The following is a 25,951-nucleotide window of genomic DNA, read 5'->3' as shown; positions in this document are numbered from 1 at the left end:
TTAGTGGAGGCATACCCTAGTCTCTCGTCGTCTCGTCGGACAAAGGGAGTCAGGTCTCCCCAGTAGTTGTCCTTCGTGCTGATGTGGAGGAACTCCCTCTTTAATTATTTGAATTCTTTGGAGGTCCTCAAGCTGAGAGATGAGTTGGTTGCAAGCTCGCTCCTGTATTTTTGAGAGTCTTTCTCTGATAAGGTCTGATTCTTCAAGGGTAATTGGGAACTTGTGGAGCTCTTGGATATAATGATTATATTCTCCAAAGAGAGAATTAGACTCGTCGATTTCTGTAATAACTGGAGGGATAGCTTCTCCTTTTCCCTCAGTAGAGTTTGCTCTACTGCAACCATATATCCTGTTGCAGTTTGCCATCGCAAAATAAGACACCTATACAAGACTAGTATAATAAACAGACTCTACAGATAAGTTATGAGCAAGTTCTTTTCTTGTTGGCTTTGTTTTGGCAAGATCGAGATACTCTAGGTTTGAAGTATGAGATTTAGCGTACCAATCCACAATTGATTTCTCCCAAATTTTGACATTCAACCCTCTTTCTTACCTAGCTTACTGTCTCCATTTAGAGTTTAGGTATTCATGCTCACCCGACGCATAGCAGCCAACCCTGTGGACTTACTGAAGGCGCTAGAATTCCGTCCTGTTCAATTTCTCCTAGACAAAAAAAAATTGTACAAGGATAGAACCTTTCCAAGCAACCCACATCGATCAGACATGTACTTGATCGATCAAGCAAGTTCTTGACCGATCGAAGCACACCTTGATCGAAGCATAAGATCGTTGGCCTCTTGTGTTGGTATTCAGAATTCATACAAAGGAATAACTACGCAGCGGAATATTAAACTAGTCATACCTTTCTTTGAGATTGTATGAAGGATGGTTTGTAGCCGAAAACCTCTTGATCTTCTGTTGTATTCCTCTCCTCTTCTTGGACGTCGTGTAGGCGACGATCTACCAAGAGAATAACCACCCAACTCCTTCCCTAAGAACCTTAGCCGCCGGCCCTAGAGGAGGACCTAAGGTTGGGCACCTCTTCCTCCTCTCCTCTCTTCTTAAGCCGCCGACCACAAGGGAGTTCTACGGCAAGGGGCGCCTCTTCTTCTCTTCCTCTCTTCCTCTCCTTCCTCTTTTGTTGGGCGCCGGCCCTAGCAAGGAGAAGAGAGTTTTGTTGGGCACCGGCTCTCAGGGATTAAAGAGGAACTTGTGGAATAGGGGCACCGGCCCTAGCAAGGAGAGAACCAAGTTATGTTGGGCGCCTCCTCCTCTCTTCCTCTCTTATAGATGCCGCCGGCCCTAGGGGTTAACAGAATGAACAGAATTCTGTTTAGGATTAACAGAATTCTATTTAGGATTAACAGAATTCTGTTGGGGTGGATGCGAGGCTTTATATAGAGGTTACAACAGAGACCTAGAGGAGGAATTAATTTAGGCCTCCTGATGGGCTTGGGCTTCCTGTGTTTGGCCCGAACACCCAACTCAAGTCCATCAATAATAACTCATACCACTAAAGGGTTATTATTGAACTACCACACCAATCTCATATTACAATATAGGCTCCTTATTATGAGTGCATTAATCTCCCACAGATTCCTTCTATAATCAACAACACCATATAAATAGCACTATCTTCCAACTCATCGGGCCTATTGATTTAACAATAAATCTCACTCATTAACAAGTTAAAGAAACAAATACTGAGTATATGTGCTTATTATTATATTAGGATTAAAAGACGCACATCCATAATAACAGAGGTTTTATTCTTTTATATAGTCAGTATAAATCGAACAGCCTTAAACGGTCCTGCTCAATACACACATAGTGTACTAGTGCAATATTATAGTCAAGATAAACTAATACCAATTACACTACAACCGTTCCAATGGTTTATCCCAATCCATCTTGGTTGTGAGCTACTAATTAATAATTTATAAGGAACTATAACAAGATCTTCTGTGTGGCACCACATACCATGTTATTTACAATATAAATTAATTGGACAACTGTATTAGCATATATAAAGAATATAAAATGCAAACATTTGACCAATGTGATTCTTATTTCAAAATAGATGCTCATACAAAAGCTAGGTTTATAGTATATATCCTAACACTTACATGCCCTGCGGTCTTTTGCAATCAACCCCATTACTCTTCAGCCTTGCTACTGAACTAAGTTTTATCCAGAGGACAGGTTATCAAGATGCATGATGTTTAAAACATAAATCATGAGTACGAATGGTTAAGAACATCGGTTGGCTTCTTCGAGCTTACCGTCTTACGCACTTACTAGCCTTGCGGAACTCCGGACCAAGGATGCTTGTCGAGTCTCCACCTTTCAAAGCCTAGGATCTTTCACCAGTTCGTACGATCAAGAAGTATGTGATAAACACAAGACAATTCTTATGAAAACTGAGTTGCATGGATAATTCCGCATGAGAAAAAGGTATCTAGCTCTCAAAAACTCCTTGCCATGTGAGTACCTCGAACGAGATTCTACTCAACCATGAATCAAGAAACAAGCTCTGATACCAAATAGGAGGCGGAATGCGCTCTTCTAGTTCACAATGAAGATAGTATACAAAACGAACTAGAAAGAAATGTATAAGACTCGATTGCAAACAAGGAAAACTTAGATACTTGGAGAAAAACTATACAAAGACTAAAATATACTAGATGCAGGACTCCAAGTAAGATTTCAGATATTTTCTGCGTGTCTTGCAAGGAGATATGTAAGGGGTTATATAGGAGAAGAGAGGGGATCGGGTGCTCCTTAGGCCCCATCGTCATCCTCATCTCTTTCCTTTATAGCTACCCCGAGTACAATAATGCGCATATAGCGCTATAGACACAAATAAAGAAAAAGCATTGCTTAGTGCGGTTGGTAAACATCGCACTCAACAGACACTAGTATAATAATGACACCAAAAGTAGATTCTTTCTTATCTTGATGAGGCAGAAGCATGTGGTGATGAGGCCCAATGAGCACCCAGCATCTTCTCACCTCCTCTATAAGAAGGAAGCCTCAAAACCCTTGGTTGTTATGCGTTGGGTGAGCATGAATACCTAAACTCTAAGCGGAGACACTGAGCTAGGTAAGAAAGAGGGTTGGATGTCAAAACTTTGGGAGAAATCAATTGAGGATTGGTACGCTAACTCTCGTACTTCAAACTTAGAGTATCTCGATCATGCCAAAACAAAGCCAACAAGAAAAGAACTTGCTCATAACTTATCTGTAGAGTCTGTTTATTATACTAGTCTTGTATAGGTGTCTTATTTTGCGATGGCAAGCTGCAGCAGGATATATGGTTGCAGTAAAGCAAACTCTACCGAGGGAAAAGGAGAAGCCATCCCTCCAGTTATTACAGAAATCGACGAGTCTAATTCTCTTTCTGAAAAATATAATCATTATGTCCAAAAGCTCCACAAATTCCCAAGAATCGGACCTTATCAGAGAAAGACTCTCAGAAATACAGAAGCGAGCTTGTAATCAGCTCATCTCTTAGCTTGAGGACTTCCAAAGAATCCAAACAATCAAAGAAAGGGAGTTCCTCCACATCAGCACGAAGGACAACTACTGGGGAGACCTGACCCCCTTTGTCCGACGAGATGGCGAGAGACTAGGATATGCCTCCACTAACATCAAAGAGATCATGAAGTCAATCAGAGAGCATCTACTTTAAAGCAGTGGTGGGCCCTGACCAGGACTAAAGGCACCATATATTGTTTCATCCTCCAGCGGAGCGTGGTGGGGGATAATGTAAACAAAGAATCTACTTTTGGCGCCACTATTGTACTAGTGTCTGCTGAGTACGATGTTTACCAAACCGCACTAAGCAATGCTTTTTCTTTATTTGTGTCTGTAGTGCTATATGCGCATTATTGTACTCAGGGTAGCTGTAAAAGAAAGAGATGAGGATGACGATGGGGCCCAAGGAGCACCCGATCCCCTCTCTTCTCCTCCTATATAACCCCCCTACATATCTCCTTACAAGACACGCAGAAAATATCTGAAGTCTTACTTGGAGTCCTGCGTCTAGTATATTTTAGTCTTTGTATAGTTTTTCTCCAAGTATTTAAGTTTTCCTAGTTTGCAATCGAGTCTTATACATTTCTTTCTAGTTCTTTTTGTATACCATCTCCATTGTGAACTAGAAGCGCGCGTTCCTCCCCCTATCTGGTATCAGAGCAAGGTTTAGAAAGATGATACTTGTAGCGTAAAAACCTTCAAGGTTTTGGTAAGTCTACCCTTTATATCTCTCTTATCCCAAGTAGAAGTTATAATCTCTCTATTAATAAGGTTGTTAGTATTATGCAAACCGAGTGAGCAAAAGAACAGGTCCTAACTTGGCAGTAAAGCAAGGAGTTGTTGTAAGACCAAGGGCACACTTGTGTGAGCGAACACGGAGAGGAACTGCCCTACCTTAGAAACTCTAGAGGTATAATAAAAATTTAGGAAAAGTGATTTAGGAGCGGTGATTACCAACGTCTTGCATCCAAAACATCTATAAACCAGATCAAACTTGCTTAACCCTTGAATTATAACAATTGTTTCTGAGTAAAGCAAGAAAACTGAGCTCAACTAAAAACCCAAGCAAGTGGAGGCTCTACTCCACAGATTCGAGCAGTAGGTTGCTCAATGAGCAACTGCGTCATCACCAGAAATACTTCATCCTACAAAGAAGTTGTTAAAGCTCTTGAATTATGTCCGAAATTATATTCCAAATTTGGGCAAGCTTCTAAGTCCTTTGTACGTAAAGACAAGCCCTAATGGCGACAAAAGGCTGAATAGCCAAGACTGGGCTTTGATCCGCCAAATTAAGAAGTTGATCCAGCAACTTCCGGATCTCAAAATTCCCCCTGAAGGATGTTTTATCATTCTGGAAGTAGATGGATGCATGGAGGAATGGGGAGGCATCTACAAATGGAAAAAGAATAAATTTGACCCCAGATCTACAGAGAGAATCTGTGCCTACGCCAGGAGTTCAACCCTCCTAAGTCTACAATTGACGCTGAGATCCATGCAGTCATGAACTCACTGGAGGCTTTAAAAATTTATTTCCTTAACAAAGACAGCCTGGTGATTAGAACAGACTACCAAGCGATAATCAGTTTCTTCGGAAAATCGGCAAACAATAAACCTTCTAGGGTCCGGTGGTTGGTATTTACGGACTACATTACGGGAGTTAGGATTACCATCTAATTTGAACATATAGACGGAAATGATAATAAGTTAGCTGATGCTTTATCCCGTCTAATCAATTCCTTGATGATTTCAGAATGGCCGAAGGAAGCTATACTCAGCAAACTCGAGCTAGTAGCACCTGCACTATAGGAGATCAAGGAGAAGCCCAATCAAGAGGCCCAAGACCAGATGACAAGGGCCCTCCAAACAATGAACACATCATTGAGGAATATGAGCGACTCCTACAATACCGCCATCACCATATGCGATATGGCCTCCCCTCGGACGAAGACTGTGAGATCATAGCCCGACTTCATGAGCTTCAACGAGAGACCTCACAACAAGCGTATGAGCACTCAAGCAGCTACGGCTGCTTTATGCACTAAAAACAAAAGAGTGCCAGCGCATGAGTACATCCGACAACTGGTGGGGCGACTAGTACCCAACCACAAAACAAGTAGACGAACAGTTGGGTGCAGCTGTTCGGGTGATAGAAGAGGCAGTACAAAGGATGACTCATTTCCGAGTGTAAAATAACTTTGCGGACGTGGTGGACCCGTAAAGAGAATCTTGCATTACCCACCACTAAGTAGTGTTTGTACTAAAAGTCCTGAGCACTAGCTGTAAAGAGCTCAAGCTAAGTCATGTGTATGTACTAAAAGTCCTGAACACTAGCTCAGGCTGAGCCACAAAGTAGATTCCCTCTTATCTTGCATCTTCTCACCTACTCTATAAGAAGGAAGCCTCAAAGCCCTTGGAGAGTATAGATCATCAGATCTCTACTTGGGGAAGCTTGTAAACCTATGAAGTAATAAGATCCGTGAGTTTCTTTTCTCATCTTTCCTCCTTATTCTTATTATTTCATAGTTAACTGTTCGATCCTAGTTCTCGATTCTCGAACCCCCCCCCATCTTTTGGCAGATTCCAAGCATTATTTTTAAGTGTTTGGCATGCTCGTCTTCATTTTGTGAGAATACTAGTATGTCATTAATATAGACGGCGATGGATCCCTCCGTTCCTCGAAAACAATTATCCATCTTTCGCTGGAAGATGACGGGGGCGTTCTTCAACCCGAATGGCATGACCAACCATTCATATAGGCCGTCTGGGACCCAGAATGTGGTCCATTCTATTGAGTCCGAGTGCATAGCAACCTAGTGAAAACCACTCTTTAGGCCAAATTTAAAATAAATTTTGCTACTACTGACCTTTTTAAAAATGGTATTGATCCCGGGAAGGTTGTATTGATCTTTATTTGTGAGATCATTTAAGCACTTATAATTGAAAACCATGCGCTCTTTTCCCTTCACTTCTTTACCAGTCTTCCGATCAATTATGGTTCCAGAGTTAACTATTATTGCAATTGTGCGATGCCGACTCTTGCTGGGTCTTATAACCTTTAATTCCAATAGTGCCTTGACATGTTTTGCAAAGGCCTCTTTCTGTTGCGGAGTTAGGTGCTTCAGTGGCCTGTCTTCTATGATGAAATCCGGATTCTTGATGTCCAGTTGACAAACAACTTGGTTCTTTGCCCAGTGCTTTAGCGGATCTTCACCAATATACCCTTGATCACGCAGTTCCTTCAATAATGGGGTAAATTATTCTTGGAACTTCAGAGGTGACTTTCCGACTGAGTAATCAACCATCTCTTTTATCTGAATGTACTCCTCATCCAGATCGAGTTCCTCAATGGCTGCAGCAGTCACAGAAGGCAGAGTATTAATTGTAGTGAGATTCTTATAAAAAGTTACCACGTTGCCTTCAATCCAGAGTCCTCCATGCATGGCGCAGACAAAATTACATCCAATATGCATTTAACTAATAAACAAGTGTTTTTTTACTTGCAAAACAAATGTTTAAATAATGGTTACAGGTTATGAGCTACCACAACAAAAAAGAATATTTCACAATCATCAAGTTAATCTACACTAGTGGAGAAAAAGCACCACAAAAATCCACATTACGGTCTTCAACACAAATAATCTTAACCAACTTTTTGCCGTAGTTGCATAGAAGAACCACCTACCTAGCCTATAGGGACACATATCGCATAGCTGGTATAGTCCCTTGTGCCCTTTCTAAAACATATCAGAGCAGGCTGAATTTTAGGGTTTAGGGTTTAGGGTTTAGAACATTAAGAGTTTCGCACAACAATCTAATATTTTTTAAATACTTCATCTCTACTTCTTGCATAAGATAATATTATTTCAAATCTTTAGAAGTGTAGCAGTCATAAAGTATAGAATAAACACTAAGGAAAATCAAAGTTTGAGCCATTATTAATTATTGAGACCAAATTTGAAGTTGATGGTGCAACTTGGCGATGCCTAAGGGAAATTTGATAAATTTGGAAAAAATCAAGAATGAAACAAAATGTTAGATAAGAAATTTTTGATCCGTCCCTATACATAAGAAAAATATGTTAGATAATAATTGAAAATACAATTATCCCTAATTAATTACCAAAAAGAGAAAATATGTTAATTCTAGATTAGTAAACCATAAAAAAAATTATTTAATTATAAATGCGCCAATGAATTATTCTCTATCTTTTCTTTAATTGAAGATGTCAATCTCAAAATATTCTCTAACTTCTAATTTTGTTGAAGCTGAGAAACTCTCGACTCTCAAGGCAACTACTAACTGCCATAATGATTCAAGTCCAACTAAAATAAAATGTAGCATAAGCTAAGCTAATATAGAAAAGGTACCGATTATCAAAGTGACCAGGCCATTGTTGACATGTAAGCATGTAAATTCAGACTTGAAAGATCAGAAAAATTACTAAGTACGTATGCCAGTAGAAATACAAATGAATTATACAAATTTTTAGCCAATCTGAATACATAAGAAAGTGCTACTGAATTTTCCTATAGCATACCTTGTTTAATTGGAGCCACTTGTTTATACATTCGGGATGGTATTTATGCTTGCAAGAAAGCACCACTAAAGAATCACCATCTTCATATTCTAGCCGGCATATAGCACATCTGTCGAAATCATTTAATTGTCACACAAAGGATAGCATCTTAACAAACCAAGTATTGACCAACAATACTATAAGCCTGTGGGATATGTGCATACTGCTCAGCATTGTCATCTTGCATATTTTCTGCCTTGTAACTTCTGGAAGGCAGAGCAGCAATTGTATCAGAAGAAAGGCCTCTGCTTTCAGTTCCAACTACTTCACCTAGGGCAACCAATTCCTGAACAAAAGAGATAAAAGACAAAATTTGATGATATTCTAAAAGATGAACCAAGTCTTTTGGCTAAAAGATTTACCTCATATGAGTATTCATCTGGATCAAGTTCTTGCCAAGCATCCTGAGTGAGAAGATATAATATATAAGGTGACATCAGAACTTTGTGATTCTAACTTTTGATCTAGGATTTGGCTGTTTTAAGATGTGCAATTAACAATTTTGATAAGAACATGCAATTCACTGAATTGGCCTTCAAATCTTAAAGCATGCATCTGGACTTCTTTTACGTTTATTCGTTTACAAAAGCAAAGAAACCAATATAATGACATTTTTGCCTTCATTTGTAACAATTTCTGATAAATTAGCATCCAGTGCAATATAAATACCAAGAATCCATGAAAAACTGTTTCCTTTGTTCCATAACCTGATTGATGACTTTTATCTTACCAAAGGTGAGTCAAAAACATCCAATTGGAAACAAAAGATAAAATGATGGCCAATCGAAGAACAGATAGGCTAGGTTCATGTTAGAAGGAGCTGATCACTTGACAGTCCAATTTTTACTGGCCAGATTTCCCTCGGTTCAGGCATACAAATCCAGCAACCATTAAAATTATTTTACCAATCAAAACAGAGTAGCCCAATCATTGTTTGTGCATGGATGACAAGAACATCCTATATCAGAAATCAAACATGGACCTCAGCAGAAAATGATTCTGAATGTGTTCACCGGATTTTGTGATGAACATCTGAGCAAAGCATAATTTGAGTGAGGTTAAAATTTCAAAGTTGCTAATCCAGCGCATATTTATTGATGCAGTGCAAGACACCTTTTTGGCACGTTGGGATCACTCAAATAAGGCAAGTATCCAAATTGATAGACTTTCAAGCAAATTCCTTCAGTACGGCCTTCAAATTCACATTTTTCTATTTTCAGTAACATTTTGTATTAGCAATAAATTGGCCTAGGAAAATCAAAATTGGATTTCCTTATTATTTAGGCATGATATTATATCTTTATTTTGTTAAATATGTACCACCCATTTTGGGAAATATTTTCCAGATTCAACTATTGTAGCACGTTTTATAAATACGGGTGTAGTTTCTAGTTAAGTGGGCAGTTGATGATTAAATAAAATTATTCTAAGTGTTATTATATTTTTGAGATTTTCCTAGCTATTAACATCAGTTGGTATCAAAATCAAGCTCTTCCTACAATATGTCGCCTAGAAAAGATTGAATTGTGCCACTGGAGGAAGTTTATAACCATGACCAAATTACAGAATTTGTGGTGCAACTCTAACAAATGCAACTACAAATGCAACAACAATTTGATATACTCACGACACAACTTGGAAATCTGAATAGGGATACGAGCCCATAACGTATGGAGGAGGGATTTGTGATAGAGGAGGAGCACCTTTGGTAAGGCGGCTCTGACAACCTACACAGAGACCAACAATTCAATTAGCCATAGGCATGATGACAATCGACAATGGGAGGCTTGGGATTCACATTAATATTCCTAAATTACATGGTAGTCTACAACTTGAGGAGTTTAGATTGGATCGCTAAAATATATACTGGATTTCAAGAGGTTCCAAAAGATCATAGAGTGCAATTAATGGCGACCCAGTTCAGGGGGCGTGTCAGTGCATGGTGGCAACGGAACAAACGTCAACATTCAAGGATAGGCAAGGACAAAATTACTTCTTGGGCCAAGCTACAAAAACATATGCAAGTAGTGTTCCTTTTTCATCTGTCACTTACTTGCCAGACACATGGATTCTGAAGATTAGTTATTCGATATATCAAGGGTTTGCAACAAAATATTCAAGATTCTCCTAAAATATTCGACCTCATCTCCGTTTCTGAGGCATACAAAAAAGAATTGCAAATAGAGAGATCCTATCGGCATACAAATTCTAGAATATTCTAGCCAAGAGAGGGCATTGGATCAATCAGCAGTAATCATAGTGGCACAGGAAGCAATTCAACCCCGATTACCCCAATGATTACCAACCAACAACCCAAAAGCAATGTGTAACATGGTTCTGGTGAAGCAGAACAACTGGGTACAAGACTGTAAAAGGGCTGGCAAGAGGCCTTCGTTGATAATGTTCATGATGAGAACAAAGGTGATAATGATAACGCAAGGGAAGAGGAGTATGTGAGTGATAATACAGGTCCATAATTGGTGGTGCGGCGATCTTATCTTGCATTAAAGGGCCTAATAATGAATGGTTGCGAACTAACATCTTTCGATCAACATGCACATTCAATTGGTGTGGAAATCCATGATTGATTTAGGAAATTGTAAAAATGTGATTTCTAATAACCAATATAAAAATTGGGCGTCAAGACTAAAAAATACCCCGAGCCTTACACACTTGTTTGGTTGCAAAAGGGAAATGAGGTAAAAGTCTCTAGACAAGCTTTGATTTCATTTTCTATTGAAACAAATTACAAAGAATGTGTTTGGTGTGATATGGTAATCATGAATACATGTCACTTTTGGAGAGACATGTTCATCATGATGGACAAAACAATACTTACAATTTTATGTTTCAATCAGAAAAGATAGTGGTGTTGTTGCCCACAAAAGAGTTTATTGGTCATAAACCAAGGGTCAATCTATTATCTTTGCAGAAATTCGAAGATGGGATTGAAGAATCTGGAATGGCCTTCGTTTTGTATGGTAGAGGAATTTTCTGATATTTTTCTGTCGACTTGCCAAAGGAGTTACCACCATTGCAGAATATCCAATATCAGATCGATTTACTTCCCCTACCCAACAATGCTCGTATTCATGGGAAGGCTTAGGATTTTGTCATTAGATTACAACAAGTTCATTCTCAAGATCATGATAATTTGTTACAATCCTTGTATAAAACTGCAATGGACTAGAAATGTCAACATGTGGAATTCGATGTTGAAGACTAGTGGGTTGTCTTAACTAAGGATCATTTTCCTGTGGGGGAGTATAATAAGTTACCCATGCGCAAGATTGGACCAATGGAAATTATTGAAAAAATTAATCCCAATGCATATCATTTGAAGCTGACAAGTCGTATCTAAAAGCACAAGCTCTTTAATGTTAAGCATTTCATTCTTTATGTTGAAGGGGAGCTTTGGCACAACGATAAAATTATTACCATGTGACCATGGATTTGAGTTGTGGAAACAACCTCTTACAATCAAGGTAAGGTTGTGTATTTTCCAGGAACCCAACATTGACGAAAACTTCATGCACCGAATTACTCTTTTATTTGATTCCTTATATTAGTGATTTGTCGTTTGACAAGGATGCAAGCTAGCATTTGAGGGTGAATCATTTCCTTCCTGGGTAGAATAATACAGTGCAAGATACCATTTTAGCATGTTGGGATTGTTAAACAAAGTTTACCAGAGATATAGGGATCTGCTGAATTGAAATTACAATTGAAATCAATTTCAAACTTATTTATCGAGATGGCTTAAACTAATAATTTCAAGTTGATAAGCAAGAAGGATGAGCTGCCTGGTATGTCAGCGCTGTCGAGTGCTTGAGCCGATCTTGTAGACGTCTGTCGGATTACCGAGTGGAATTACTCGAGCCCAAGTGTGTCGTCGTTGGTAGGTCTAAGTGGCCTGAGTGCTTCCCCAGCCCAAGTGGGAAGTAGAAAGCTAAGTCGGGATGCCCAGTGTTCCTGAGTAATATGTCGAATCGGGACTTCGAGTGCTCTCGAGTGGATGTCGAGTGCTCTTGTCGAATGTCGCCAAGCGCCAAATTTGCCAAACGCCAAGTCCGAATGAGTCGTTGCCTAAGCACCAAGTCAAGAGACCGAAAACACCCGACTGCTAAGTCACCCAAACCACCCAAACCTGAGTGGATCATTGAGTACCGAGTCGGGAAAGCGATGCCGAGTCGAGAAGTGAGAAGTTGAAACCTGCGTTTGATGCAGTTTCCTTCAAATAGATTCGCCCCCTCCAGTGTTACATTGGACATCTATTTCCCAAGATACAACAAAAGACCACGTCGACAACCAAACACTAGTTGTTTCATGGCAAACTAAGTGAATACCTGAATGCTATCACGAGTAGACCGTCGAGCGAAATGCACGGCAGAGAGAAGATGTGGGGAACGAAGATGGAAAGCTTTTGTCTCTTGCAATATTACACCTGCCCTTGCACAAGGTCATGGCCTCCTTATAAAGAAGCACCAACCTTTGGTCATAGTAAATGGCCGAATAAAAGTCATTTATCGCATTTACTCGTCCAGGTTGACATGCTAGCCACCAACCATCAATGGTCGGCTGTTTCACTCGGACGATTACGAATTCTCCATTAATTAAACATTAATGCATCCGTTATATTATTGAGCAGCAGCAAAAAGAGGAATCATATGACAAAATGTTGGTCCATTCACCTTAATCTTTTTATTAAATTAGTTTTCAACCACATCTTATAGAGAATAAATTTCTCTATAACTTCATCCTTACTTTTGAAAAGATACACAAAATAATATTTTGTGTTATCATTAATAAAAGTAATGAAATATTTATTCCCACTACGTATCTGTGTACCTTTTAGGTCACACACGTCAATGTGGATTAGACTGAGTGGTTCATTATTTCTTTCAACGTATTGAAATGATGGCCTTGTCATTTTCGCTTCAACATAAGTCTCACACTTATGTTTCAGGTTAAGGTAGAATGTCAATATGTTTTACATGTTTAGTAATCTACGTAATACACGCAGTTAACATGTCCTAATCTACTATGTCATAATCAGGAAGACTCGAGCATATAATCGGAAGAGCTTTCATTTTTATTAACCTTAGATCTAACAACTCATCGATTACATAACCCTTTCTTACAAACATTTCATTCTTGGACAATACAACTCTGTCTGACTCAAAAATAATGTGGAAGTCATGCTTGCTCAAAAATAATTAAGATATCAGATTCTTTCGAATCTCTGAAACATACAAATACATTGTACAGTAGTACATTGTTGTAGCAGACATGTCCCTCGTTCAAGTTGGCCTCCTGCTTCTTCGGCTTCCTGCACTCCGAAAATTTATGACTGACTCGGTCGCAATTAAAACACTTCTCACAGAATTTCTTTGTGCTCACACCTCCTCTGGATCTCATCTTGGAATATTTAGGATTCTTCCATTTCGAGCTTTGATCGTGCTCGACCACGTTGACTTTCACAGTAGCTTAAGAGAACAACTTCCTCTCTGAACTCTTGTCTTCTTCAATTCGAAGCCTAACAATAAGTTTCTCAACATCCATCTCCTTCCTCTTGTGCTTCAAGTCGTTCTTGAAGTCCTTCCAGTCGGGAGGAAGCTTCTCAATGATAGATGCCACCTAGAAGGTTTCACTCAGCATTATATCTTCTGAGTGAATCTCGTGCAAGATCACCTGAAGCTCCTGACTTGGTTGATCACCGTCTTGGAGTCAACCATCTTGTAGTCCAAGAATTAAGCAACAATGAACTTTTTGACCTCCGCATCCTCCGTCTTATTTTTCTTGTCCAGGGACTTCCACAGCTCCTTAGTCATTCTCATCATGCTATATGCTGGTGCAAGGAGCACTAGTCTGTCCCCAGGATTTTGATGTTTAACAATATACCTAAGTCTAATCAGTTTGACTAAAGGTTGATCCAAACATAACCTAATATTTAGATGTGAGTGAAGTATAGTCGGGTCAGTTTGACTAAAAGACTAACAAGAAGTTCTAGTCAGTTGAACCGGACAAGGAAATCCTAGTTAGGTTTACTGGGCAAGGAGAAGTCCTAGTTGGAGGCTAGCAGGAGAAGTCCTAACTAGAGGTTAGACAAAAAAGTCCTAGTTGGAGGCTAGGCAGGAAGTCCTGGTGAGTGAAGTTGGGCAGGAAGTCCTGGTGAGTGAAGTTGGGCAGGAAGTCCTCACTGGAAGTTAGACAAGGGAAAATCCAAGCAGGTCAAGGGTGACCGGATATTTAGCAAGTGGGAAATCTACCTAACTGGAGGTTAGGCAACGGAAAGTCCAAACAGATCAAGGGTAACCGGATGTTTGGCAGGTGGGAAGTATACCTATGAAAGTGATTAGTTCCTAACTGAAAATTAGGTATGGATAAACCAAGTAGGTTAGACTTATAGGGTAAGGTTTAGACAAGTCTAGTAGATCAAACAGACTACAGATATATTTAGGTTGTTTGTTTGTATGTTAATCTTGCAGGAACTAAGAGTTAGAAGCAAGACTGAGGAAGCATAAAAAGAGCAAACAGAAACAGCCAAACTAAGCCCGGAAGTTAACTCAGGTCAAACCTAATTGACTGGTTCCGGGCACCCCTATTGGATCCCAGCGCCCGAAACAATACAGGCGGCCCAATGAAGTCTAAGCGCCTGGACCAGCGCAATTTTTCAGATCCAAGCACCTATATATGATCCAAGCGCTCGGGCATTCCAAGCGCCCGGGCAGTCCAGGCGCCCCTGAATGGTCTAAGTGCCCGGATAAGGTAGAATTGGCCCCACCAACGAAACCGGATCAAATCGAATCGGATTGATTCGGGACGTCCGAAAAGGGATCCGAGCGTCCAAAAATGTCTTTATATGGCCATCAGCGTACACCATCAAGGATAACCCTAAATTCTACCATTCTTCATCTTACGGTGCTGCTGAACACAAATGGCATTCTATACGTGCGACCGGAGAAGCTCCAGGAAGGATGCGCCGTGCTCAAGGGCTTTCAGAGCAGCTACACGAGAGTTTGCTTTTCATTAATTATTATTATCATGTATTTTATTATTATTATTTTATTGGACTGTAAGACGGAGTTTTTCGCCTCCGGAAAAGTTTCAGAAAGGAGACCATTAGTGGACGAGCGTCTTCCCGTACATAGGCTTTGGACGTACTAACCCTAAGGGGTTCTTAAAGTAAAAATCCATGAGTCCCTTGTCTTATTATTAAATACCGCTGCAAGTTCTCTGTGTTAATAAAAACAAGCAAACAACAAACGCGCTATTCACCCTCCTGTAGCGCGCACCGGTCCTACACTATACACAGCGTACAACGAATCAGCAAGACAGTTGAGGATATCGTTTTAACATAAGAACTCAAAATGATTTTATACTTCCACTGCACTGATGGTCTCAACATCAGTAGCATCCTCAACAAGATTGGGAGATTCCTCTGTCAAGAACTGAGACAGGTTTAGCGTGGTTAGGTAGAAGAACATCTTCTACTACCACCGTTTGAAGTTCAACTTAATGAAATTCCCTAGCTTTTCCCCGTGGTTGATTGGAATATTTCCAATCGGGGCAAAGGGGGCCTTTACGTGTTGGGCCTGTTGCATCTCAACAATTCTTTGTCATCTCAATAGAATAAAATCTGCTTTAAAATTGTTAGACAATCTTTGTCAGAGATATACAAATATGCTGAATTGAAATTACAATTGAAATCAACTTCCGACTCATCTAGCGAGATAGGTTAAACTGATAATTTCAAGCTACCAAGCAAGATGAACTGTCTAGTATGTCAACGCTACCGAGTACTCGAGTCGATCGCGTAGACATCCACCAGATTATCGAGTGGAATTGCTCAAGCCCAAGTGGGTCATCACTGGCAGGTCCAAGTGGCCCAAGTGCTTCCAAAGCTCGAGTGGGAAGTTGAGAGTTGAGATGAGACACCGAATTCTCCTGAGTAGTGTATCAAGTCGCGACTCCGAGTGCTCTCAAGTGGACGTCGATTGCTCCTGCTGAATGTTGTCAAGCGTCGGCCAACAACCGAGTCCGAATGAGTCGCTGCCTGAGCTTAGAGTCGGGAGACCAAAAACGCCTGACTGCCGAGTCGCTCGAGCCCAAGTGGGTCGTTGAGTACCAAGTCGAGAAAGTGACGCCGAGTCGGGAAGTGAGAAGTCGAGACCTGTGTTTGACGTAGTTTTCTTAAAACAAATTCGTCCTCTTCGGTTGTGCTTCAAGGTTACGTTAGAAGTCTGTTTCCTAGGAGACAACGAGAAGACCACGTCGACAACCAAGCACTAGTTGTTTCGTGGTAACTAAATGAGTACTTGAACGCTATCACAGGTAGAGAGAAGATAAGGGGAACGAAGGTGGAAAGCTTTTGCATCTCTTGTTATATTACATCTACCCTTACACAAAGTTATGGCCTTTGTCAGTATCGATGGAATCCACATATCTCCACAATAGTATGATATTGTCCACTTTGAACCTAAAGCCTCATGGTTTTATTTTTGGACTCTACCCAAAATGCCTCATTCCAATGAAGATATCTTCCATCTTATAAATCAATGATCTTCTCCATGTATTTCTAATGTGGGACTTTGATTGTAATCCCAATAATCCTCTCCTCAAACGAAGGACCACCATACACCAATCGAGGCCAACTTGACATCCAATCTCTTGAACCACCAGGCCTCCCTGCCTCGATGTTCGGTCCTCTTGATCTGTCAAAACTACCTAGTATCCGGTCCAACTCACCTACTAGGATTTACCTGCCTTGAGAGCTTATCATGGATTTTACTAAAAGTCCTCTACCATTATCCCCATAGTTCGAGTCTCCCCTACCTCCTTCATTTTTCATGAGGGTCTCATATGGCTCTACATAGATCATAGCTCTGATACCAATTATTAGTACTGATGAAATCCATATATCTCTACAATGGTATGATATTGTCCACTTTGGACCTAAGCCCTCATGGTTTTATTTTTGGGCTCTATCCAAAAGGTCTCATTCCAATAGAGATATTTTCCATCTTATAAACTCATAATCTTCTTCATATATTTCCAATGTGAGACTTTAATTGTAATCCTAACAGCCTCCTTATAAAGGAGCACCAACCTTTGGTCGCAATAAATGGTCGAATAAAGGTCATTTATCGCCTTTACTTGTCTTGATTGAAATGCTAGCCGTTGGCCATCAATGGTCGGTCGTTTCACTCGAACGTTTACAACTTCTCCATTAAATCACATTAATGAATCCGTCATATTCTTGAGCAACAACAAAAAGAGAAATCGTATGACAAAACGTTGATTCATTTGCTTGAGTAAATTTTATCCCGATCGGTCCACATTCGACATACGCAGATGGTGCTTGCACATGAGTCAACTTGGTTCAGTACAATCCAGACCTTGAATTTTAACACCCCCTCCCCTCGCAGGTCCACGCGTGAGAGAGAGTTTCTCTCTATACATATGTCCACAGCTACAATGCTTGTGATATATTATAAACCAATTTATTTTTTTAGATTTTCTTAGATATTTTGTGTGAATCAATAGTTAATTTCTTGTGACCATATTCTTCCGCTATATCATTTATGATCAGCCAGCCTTCACTAAAGTTTTTTTGTGGATTACCTTGTAGTTCATTGGGTTAACAATATCCTAAGACGGGCTTCTAATTGGAGTTCTTATAACACTAACAGTCCTTGAATCTAAGCCTATTTGTAACTTTAGTTAGTTTATTATATAGCTAGGAGAGGAGCTAAGTAGAGTAGAATAATGTTTTAATTTGTTAAATACAGGCGTAGGTCTAAGACTTTAAACCTTCGATGATATATTTGGATTTAGAGCACCTAGTCAAAAGGTCACCCGTTTTTTATCCATTATCAATTTTCTTCCCTAAATATCCTTCCTAGAACCGTCCTATGCAAAAGAAATATATTTTTCTTCCCTAAATATCCTTCTAAACCGGTATATTGGTCAATTGGTCTAACACGCACACTAAATGAGTTATAAATTAAAATAGACATATAATAATAAAAAGTAATAATAATAAAAAGTAAAGTAATATTAAAATTATTTTTTCCAATTTTTAAATTAAAATATATAGATTAACTTAAGGAGACCATTAAAGTCAATCATGTTTTTAAAGTGATCAAAACCCTAAAAATCATCCTAGATAGACGTCAGTAGCTTTTAGGGCGCATCTATATATCAATTCAAACTTTGAGCAAAAAGTGGTCTACATCATTTTTGGACTAAATCTGTTGGATAACACTTTTTTATTAGATTATGGACAAAATTCAATAGTCATAGCCTCGTAAAGCACATAAATATATTTAAATTAAAATTTTGAACTAAAAATGACCTTTTAGATTAAAATAGCTATACGGGTGTACTCTAATAGCATCATAAAGTAGATCTATATATTCAAATTTGAAATTTAAGCATAAAATAACTATGCAATAATTTTGGCAAACATTGGTACACAATCATTTTTAATATTTTTAAATTCATAATATTTAAAATATATACAACAACAACTAAGCCTTATCCCACTAGGTGGAATCGAATATATGGATCATTCTACGTCATTAGACTCTATCCCCTACTATATTATCATTTATATTTAAATAAATTTTATTTTATTTTATTATTACTAACCAAGTCTTTTTTATCTTCATCTTCCTTATTTGATGTGCACATTTGTCATAATTTCACATCGTCTAATTAGAGTATATATTAATCGTTTAAGTACATGTCCATACCATCTTAGACGTGTCTCTCGGAGTTTTCACTCAATAGGTGCAATCCTGACTTTCTCTCTAATATTTTCATTTTTATTTGTCAATCTTTGTATATCCACACATTAACTTTAACATCTTTATCTCTATAACTCTCATCTTCTGCTCATATGTTCGTCATAGCCCAACATTCAACTATATATAACATATTAGGTCTAACTATCATTTATAAAATTTTCCTTTAAATTTTAGAGGTACTTTACTTTCACAAAAAATATGTGACGCTCTCCTCCATTTCAACCATCATGTTTGTATTCTATGTAAAACATCTCTCAATCCCTCTATCCTTTTACAAAAATGATCTTAAATACTTAAAACTCTCAATTAACAATTCGTTATCTCTTATCTTAATAATTATTTATTACTTCTAATATTGCTAAATTTAAATTTTATATATTATGTGTTTACTCTACTAAACTTAAAACATTTCACTTCTAGCATTTCCTACCAAGATTCAAATTTAGCATTTACTCTTTCACGTGTCTCATCTGCCAAAACAATATCATTTGCAAATAACAAGCATGACGATACTGTATCTTGAATGTGTCTAGCGAGTTCATCCATGATTAATGTAAAAAAATAAAAACTTAGAATTACTCATTGATGTAACCCTATCTTTCTGGGAAATACTTTGATTAATCCGCCTGATATCTTCACTCTTATTGTTATATCCTCATATATATCATTTGTTAAAATTGATGAAATCAACATATCTCTACAGTGGTATGATATTGTCTACTTGGGTCTAAGCCCTCATAGTTTTATTTTTAGATTTTACCCAAAAGACCTCATACCAATAGAGATATCTTCCATCATATAAACTCATGATCTTCTCTATATATTTCCAACGTATCTCCATATATTTCCAATGTGGGACTTTGATTGTAATCCCAACAACCCTCCCTTCAAACGAAGGACCACCATAGAGGTCAATTAACGTCTGATCTCTTGACCCACCAGGCCCTCTTTGTCTTAATGTTTGATCCTCTTGATCCGTCAAGACTGTCTAGCATCCGATCCAACTGACTTGCTAAGACTTACTTGCCTCGAAAGCTTAACAAGAAATAAAGTAGATATTGTTGTTGATAGTTCGCTAAAGGATGAAGTAGTAGTAGTTAAAAAGGAGATAGGATTATAGCTCTTAAAATAGTGGTGGCGAAAAAAACTATTAATATAATTATTATATATATACCTCAAGTCGGGTTAAATGAACATACTAAATCTAGATTTTAGGATAACCTAGATGAAGTATTACAAAACATTTCACCCACTGAAATGATTTTAATAGGAGATCTAAATGAGCATACAGGAGTGAAAAATGAGGAATATGAAATGTGCATGGGTGTTACGAGTTTGGAACATGAAATAAAGAAGGTAAAACTATATTGGATTTTGCAATGACATATGACATTATACTAGCTAATATATTTTTTTAAGAAAAAAAATACTTGATCACATTCAAAAGTGAAAATAATAAATCGCAAATCGACTTTCTTATGATTAGGAAGAAAAATAAAAAAAAATTATAAATATTGCAAGGTCATCCCCAAGGAAAATTTAACTACCCAGCATAGGTTAATAATGTTGAATATACGCCTCAAGTATAGTATCAATAGAAGGAAAATATGTACGATTCCAAAAATTAAATAGTGAAAGATAAGAAAAAACATATTTAAGGAGAGTGTAGGAGTACAAGTATTAAGAAAAATATACAACGATTCGAATACAACATAAGATAAGATAATATAAAGTTAAAAATAGTAGTCAAGAGTATACTCGGTGAGTCAAAGGGACATGCGCCACCAAGTATAGAATCTTGATGATGGAATGAGAAGTCCCCCGGGCAATGGTGCCGCGGTGGCGCACATCCAAGTTGTCACCCAGGCACCTACGGTTCGATCCCCAGCTACGACGTATTTGTAGAAATTTTCCTCCAAATAGGGAGCGCAATCAAAAGATGCTGGGCGTCTGGACTGGCCGCTGCGTGCACATCCTGATTTACCCTGGTGACCTGTGAGAAACTTCCATGAGGCCGGGCCGGTCACCCCCAGGGATAGTCAATGAGGCTAACTGGGATTTATCATTTTTTTTTATGATGGAATGAGAAAGTACAAGAGAAAGTGAACGAAAAACGAATAGCCTATGAGGTATTATATATTTGCAAGAATGAGAAAAACTTAAAAAATATATGGTAACCAAAAAAGAAGACAAGAAAACAGTAAATGAAACTTTTGAATATTTATATCGAAAAACGAATACAAAAGAAGGGGAAAGAAATATTTACAGAATAGCTAAAGCAAAAGAGAGAAAGACAAGAAATTTTATTCAAATAAGATGTATTAAAGATGAATAAAATAAAGTACAAGTAAATGATGAGGAAATAAAAGAGAGATAGAAGATATATTTTCATCAACTTTTTAATAAAAAATTATGTGACTAACTTAACTTAGGTAATTTAAATATGTCAAATTTTTATCGTAGAGTTCAAACTTCAAATGTAAAACAAGCTTTACATAGGATGCAAAATGAAAAAGCAGTTGGACTAGATGATTTCCGATACAGGTATGAAAGTGTCTAGAGAAATAAGGTATTGAATAGCTTATAAAGTTATTCAACCTGATATTGAAAACTAAAAAATGTCCGATCAGTGGAAGATAAGTACTCTGATTCCCTTATATAAGAACAAAAGAAACGTATAAAATTATGTAAATTATAAAGGTATTAAACTAATGAATCATACCGTGAAATTTTGAGAAAGACTAAGGAAAGAGACCACGGTGACTGAAAATCAATTTGTGTTTGGAAGGTCGATAATAGAAGACCTTCGTTTGTAGTTTATGCCTAGCATTAACATAATAGTTTGATTAATTCATTCAATGAACATTTGCTTCAAAGTCTATGTTGGCTGGTAGGGGTGAGTATTCGGTTAAAACCGAACCGAATTAATCGAAAACCGAATAAACTGATTTTTTCGAACCAACCGAACTGACCAAATTTTTCAATAAAAACCGAACAAACCGAACCGATATTTTATCGGTTAATTCGGTTTTCGACCGAATTAACCGAATTTTTTTAAATATTATAAAAATTTTACTAATGAATTAGGGATTTATAAATTTATTTACTTAAAATTTATAAATTATTTTTCTAATTTGATTAATTCGGTTTATTCGGTTTAACCGAATAAGAAATTTTAAAATCGAAACTGAACCGAATTAACCGATTTTAAAAAAAATAACCGAATTTCCGAAATAACCGAACTGAATTTTTAATTCGGTTCGGTTTGATTGGTTTATTCGGTTTAACCAAATTTTTGCTCACCCCTATTGGCTGGCAACCTAACGCGCAATCCTTACCTTTTTCATCCAAGCTTGGGACCGGCATTGGCAGGGTTTTTTAAAAATATATATTTTTATTTTATAATTCATATAGTAATTTTTAAAAATTATATTACTTTGCTTTTTATAACTTTTAATATATATATTTTTTGATTTTTTTTAATTTACCTCATCTTGTAGTTTTGATCAAAGCCATTACATAAGTTTGGGTATGTGTATGCATTAAATTGATTGGCCAATTGGTATGATATTTTGAACAAGCAAATTTGAGGGGTATTTGGGTTAGGAAAAAGAAGTTGGGGTGTCCTTTTGATAATAAATCAAAAAGGAGCACTCCTTTAACAATTATATAAAAAAAGGGCGTCCCTATGATTTGTACCCTAAACATAATATACTAAAAAAATCTCTTCTATCCAGCATGCTCTCATATACAGTTGAGAACACTATCAATTAATTTGTTCTCTAATAGAGTGCATGTGAACTCTATATTTGAGGCAGAATCGTCATCCGTTGTTGTAAATAACTTAGCAAAATTGATTGTAGTTCTTTTTGGTATTAGTGGCAAATTCCTTCTGCTACCTTGGAAGTAATGGTCAAATACCCCTTCAACTGCTTTGTCATCTAACTGAATAAATTAGATTTTTCACATAGTTTCCTCCCTTAGATTTTTGTCTAATCACTCTCTTCTTATACAACTATTAGAGTTAGATGGGATGGGACAAGAAGACCTCTCCTATTCATGTATTTGGGTAGCCAAATTTCTTAGGTTGTGATATATCAAGCAAGAAATAGAAACTCATCATTCCTTCAGGATTTAAATCTCAATTTACCTCTTATATGATGACTCCTAGTAAACTTAATAAAATGGTTGGACATCTACTCCAAAAGGGAAATAAAAAAAACTATGTAACACGTTAGGAGAGTAGAGATAATACCAAAATATAACCATGGAAGAAAGCAATGAGGAAAGATGACCTGTTTTGTTGTTAGAAGGATCATAAGTTTAAATGAGTGAAGAAATCAATTATTTCCAAGGGGAGACAACCAAGCACTCACTTGTGAATTACTTCCATGGTCACCATGATCATCGGATGCCCCTTAAAAAAGAAATAAACTAATTCAATTCAAGATGGCAAGCCAATAGAAAGCAATAAAGACCAAGTAGCGTTTATCTCACATCCGCTCAGTCCTGCAAGGGCCATCAACCGAGAAGCAACCTCCCGCTCCTCGACATCCTGCAGTGCCCTTGCAAAGTCCTCGTCGTTTTCAAATTCCGCTGGATCTAAATCGGGGTCGTTGGCATCGAAGGCGTCCTCTCCATACTCATTACCTTCGATGTTCTCTCCCTCCTCAATTACAAGGTTCGGCTCATCTCCCACGCCTTCCCCATCCTCCTCCTCCTCTTCCTCCTCCTCATAATCATAGATTCCAGCGTCAGAACTCTCGTAATCGCTACCATCAACGCCGTTCATACTCAGCATCGCGTACGCCCTCTCCTGCACAAGCAAACCAAACTCAGGACATTGCACATGGGGGCATATGATCAAAGAGTAAACGAGAAGGGGCGATAGATCGTCGGATGGATTGCCTGTTCCTGGAGAGCGCGAGCGAGGGCGAGGTCGGCATCGACCTGACTGAGGCTAGTGAAGGGCGTGCGAGGAGGCGGGACGGCCTCCGATGGGAGCTGCGCATCCCCGGCCGGCTGGGAAAAGATCGAAGGTGGATTAGGGCTACGGCTGTCTACTGCCGTGGTGTGTTTGCCACCGGCGCCGCTTTCTTCCGCGTTCTGCATCGTCACGGTGCAAGGACGAGCAGGAAAAAAAAATCGAAGATAGGAAGCAGTGTTTTAAATGTTTATTATAAGTGTAAATATTAAAAGAGCATTCTTTTTTTATTAAAATCGTAAAAAAAAACCCTTTTTTTTATTATTAATCATTCAATCAATCCAAATGCATAGCAATTTAACCACTAATTAGCTAAAAATGAATTGTATGAACCATCATTACGTTGAAAATCAGATCGAAAGCTTTTAAAAGTTGATTTTTTTTTTATTTAGATCATTTCTCCTGTTCTGCTTACATCAATTTATCTAAATGTCATCTCTTCAACTACTTGTCTATATCTTGTTAAAATTTCTTCAAAGAAATAGATGGTCGTGGGATCAATCATGTCAGACTGTTGGAATGACGGATTTCATTTTTTGTTGAAGTTAAAATTCCTTTGAAGGAATGTTTAAGGTTTAATGTTAGGTCTAAAGTTTAGAGTTTTAATAGCAATTGTCATTAATGTAACAAGAAGGAGTTTTACTCTAAAACAACCAAAACTCTCATTTAGAATTTTAAGTATTTTCATCTTACATTCCTTTAGATTTTTAGACACTAGATGAGCTCCAAAGTCCTCAAGTATTGAATGTGTATATTACCTCATTGATAGAGTTCATATATATATATATATATATATATATAACTGATTTATAGATGCTACAACATTGTAGTATCTATAAATCACAATTGTTACAATCTTATAGCCTCATCAAACTAGCTCATACATCATGCTAGTGTTCAAAATTAGCATTATAATGTCCAACTAAGAATCAAGTATTTATTTTACAAAAGTGAATAGTGTATAATGCCTCAAACTTTAGAGATAGTGCAAGTTCTATCTACAGAAGCACAGTCTCTCATGCATATTGTAAGAAAATATAATAAAAAGTAATCATATCTCAAGTAGGTCTTTCATATCATCAATACAATCAAATGACGAATATATATAGTTAATAAGCAAAAGTCCTTTTCGTTGGTTTTAGACATCCCAAAAAATCCAAACATCAAAGGTTTTATACAAAATTATTTGACAATTGAGACTGTGAAGTTAGGAGTTTCATCTTTCAAAATATCAAACTTAAATTCACAAAAAAAAAAGTTGCATTGAGTCTAGGATTTCTAAACCATGCAAATGCAGTTCTTATTGTAGGGATATATATGCGTCATCAAACAATTTTAATCGCATACACGCAGCGGAAAACAGGATCCCTCCAGAAGATTCATGCGAAAAACATACTCGTTTGACGATTCTACCTACTAGAATCGAGGTTACCTTTGATGCGAGCCCTTCGCAATCCCGACAGCAACTCTTGCCTTCAAAGGTTCACGGATCTCAGCACGATCAGTGTGTTCGCGCCTCTACGGTATCCACACGAACACTGAGATAGAGAAGAACCAAACTATGGTGCTAGCCACAAGATAGGGTTTGGCCAAGTGTAGAAAAGAAGAGGAAGAGTAAGATCAAGAGCATCAAGAACCTCTTCATCAAGAGCCTCTCACCCCTTTTTATATCCCACCATGGGATATGAAGGATGAAGGGTTTTTTGGCTTTTAGTGATCTAAGGAATTAATATTTTATTAACTCCCATGCATCTCATGCATGAAGATCTGTCTCCGAGGCAATGGTGCAACGGTAGGACATCCGGGTTGTGACCTAGGGACCCACGGTTCGATCCCCAGTTACGGCGTATTTGCAAGAATTTTCTTCCAAATGGGGAACGCAATCAAAGGATGTTGGGCATCCGGATTGACCGCCGTACGCGCTTCCCGATTTACCCTGGTGGTCGATGGGAAACTTCCGTGGGACCGGGCCGGCCACCCCCAGGGATTGAGTCCATGAGACTAACTGGGATTTATCATCATTTTTCATGATGATCTTTCTAT

The 25,951-nt window shown here is 38.0% G+C and overlaps 1 protein-coding gene across 1 annotated transcript; it reads right to left on the bottom strand.

The window, feature by feature from the left end:
- Positions 1–8,068: 8,068 nt before the first annotated feature.
- On the bottom strand, positions 8,069–24,036 carry LOC141819036 (E3 ubiquitin ligase BIG BROTHER-related-like; the record flags this gene model as incomplete). The annotated part of the gene is given in 6 exon segments (XM_074706414.1): positions 8,069–8,183; positions 8,278–8,399; positions 8,476–8,517; positions 23,301–23,341; positions 23,422–23,740; positions 23,833–24,036. Coding segments are annotated over 6 exon segments (843 nt in total), but the record flags the coding sequence as incomplete, so codon positions are not given.
- Positions 24,037–25,951: the final 1,915 nt, after the last annotated feature.

The sequence above is a fragment of the Curcuma longa genome, unplaced genomic scaffold (assembly GCF_044706935.1).
Source record: "Curcuma longa cultivar G26 ecotype Majalengka, Jawa Barat unplaced genomic scaffold, ITB_CL_G26_1.1 contig_27421, whole genome shotgun sequence".
NCBI classification, from domain to species: Eukaryota; Viridiplantae; Streptophyta; class Magnoliopsida; order Zingiberales; family Zingiberaceae; genus Curcuma; species Curcuma longa.
Note: the sequence above shows the minus strand (reverse complement) of the source record. Positions and strands in the feature narration are given on the sequence as shown.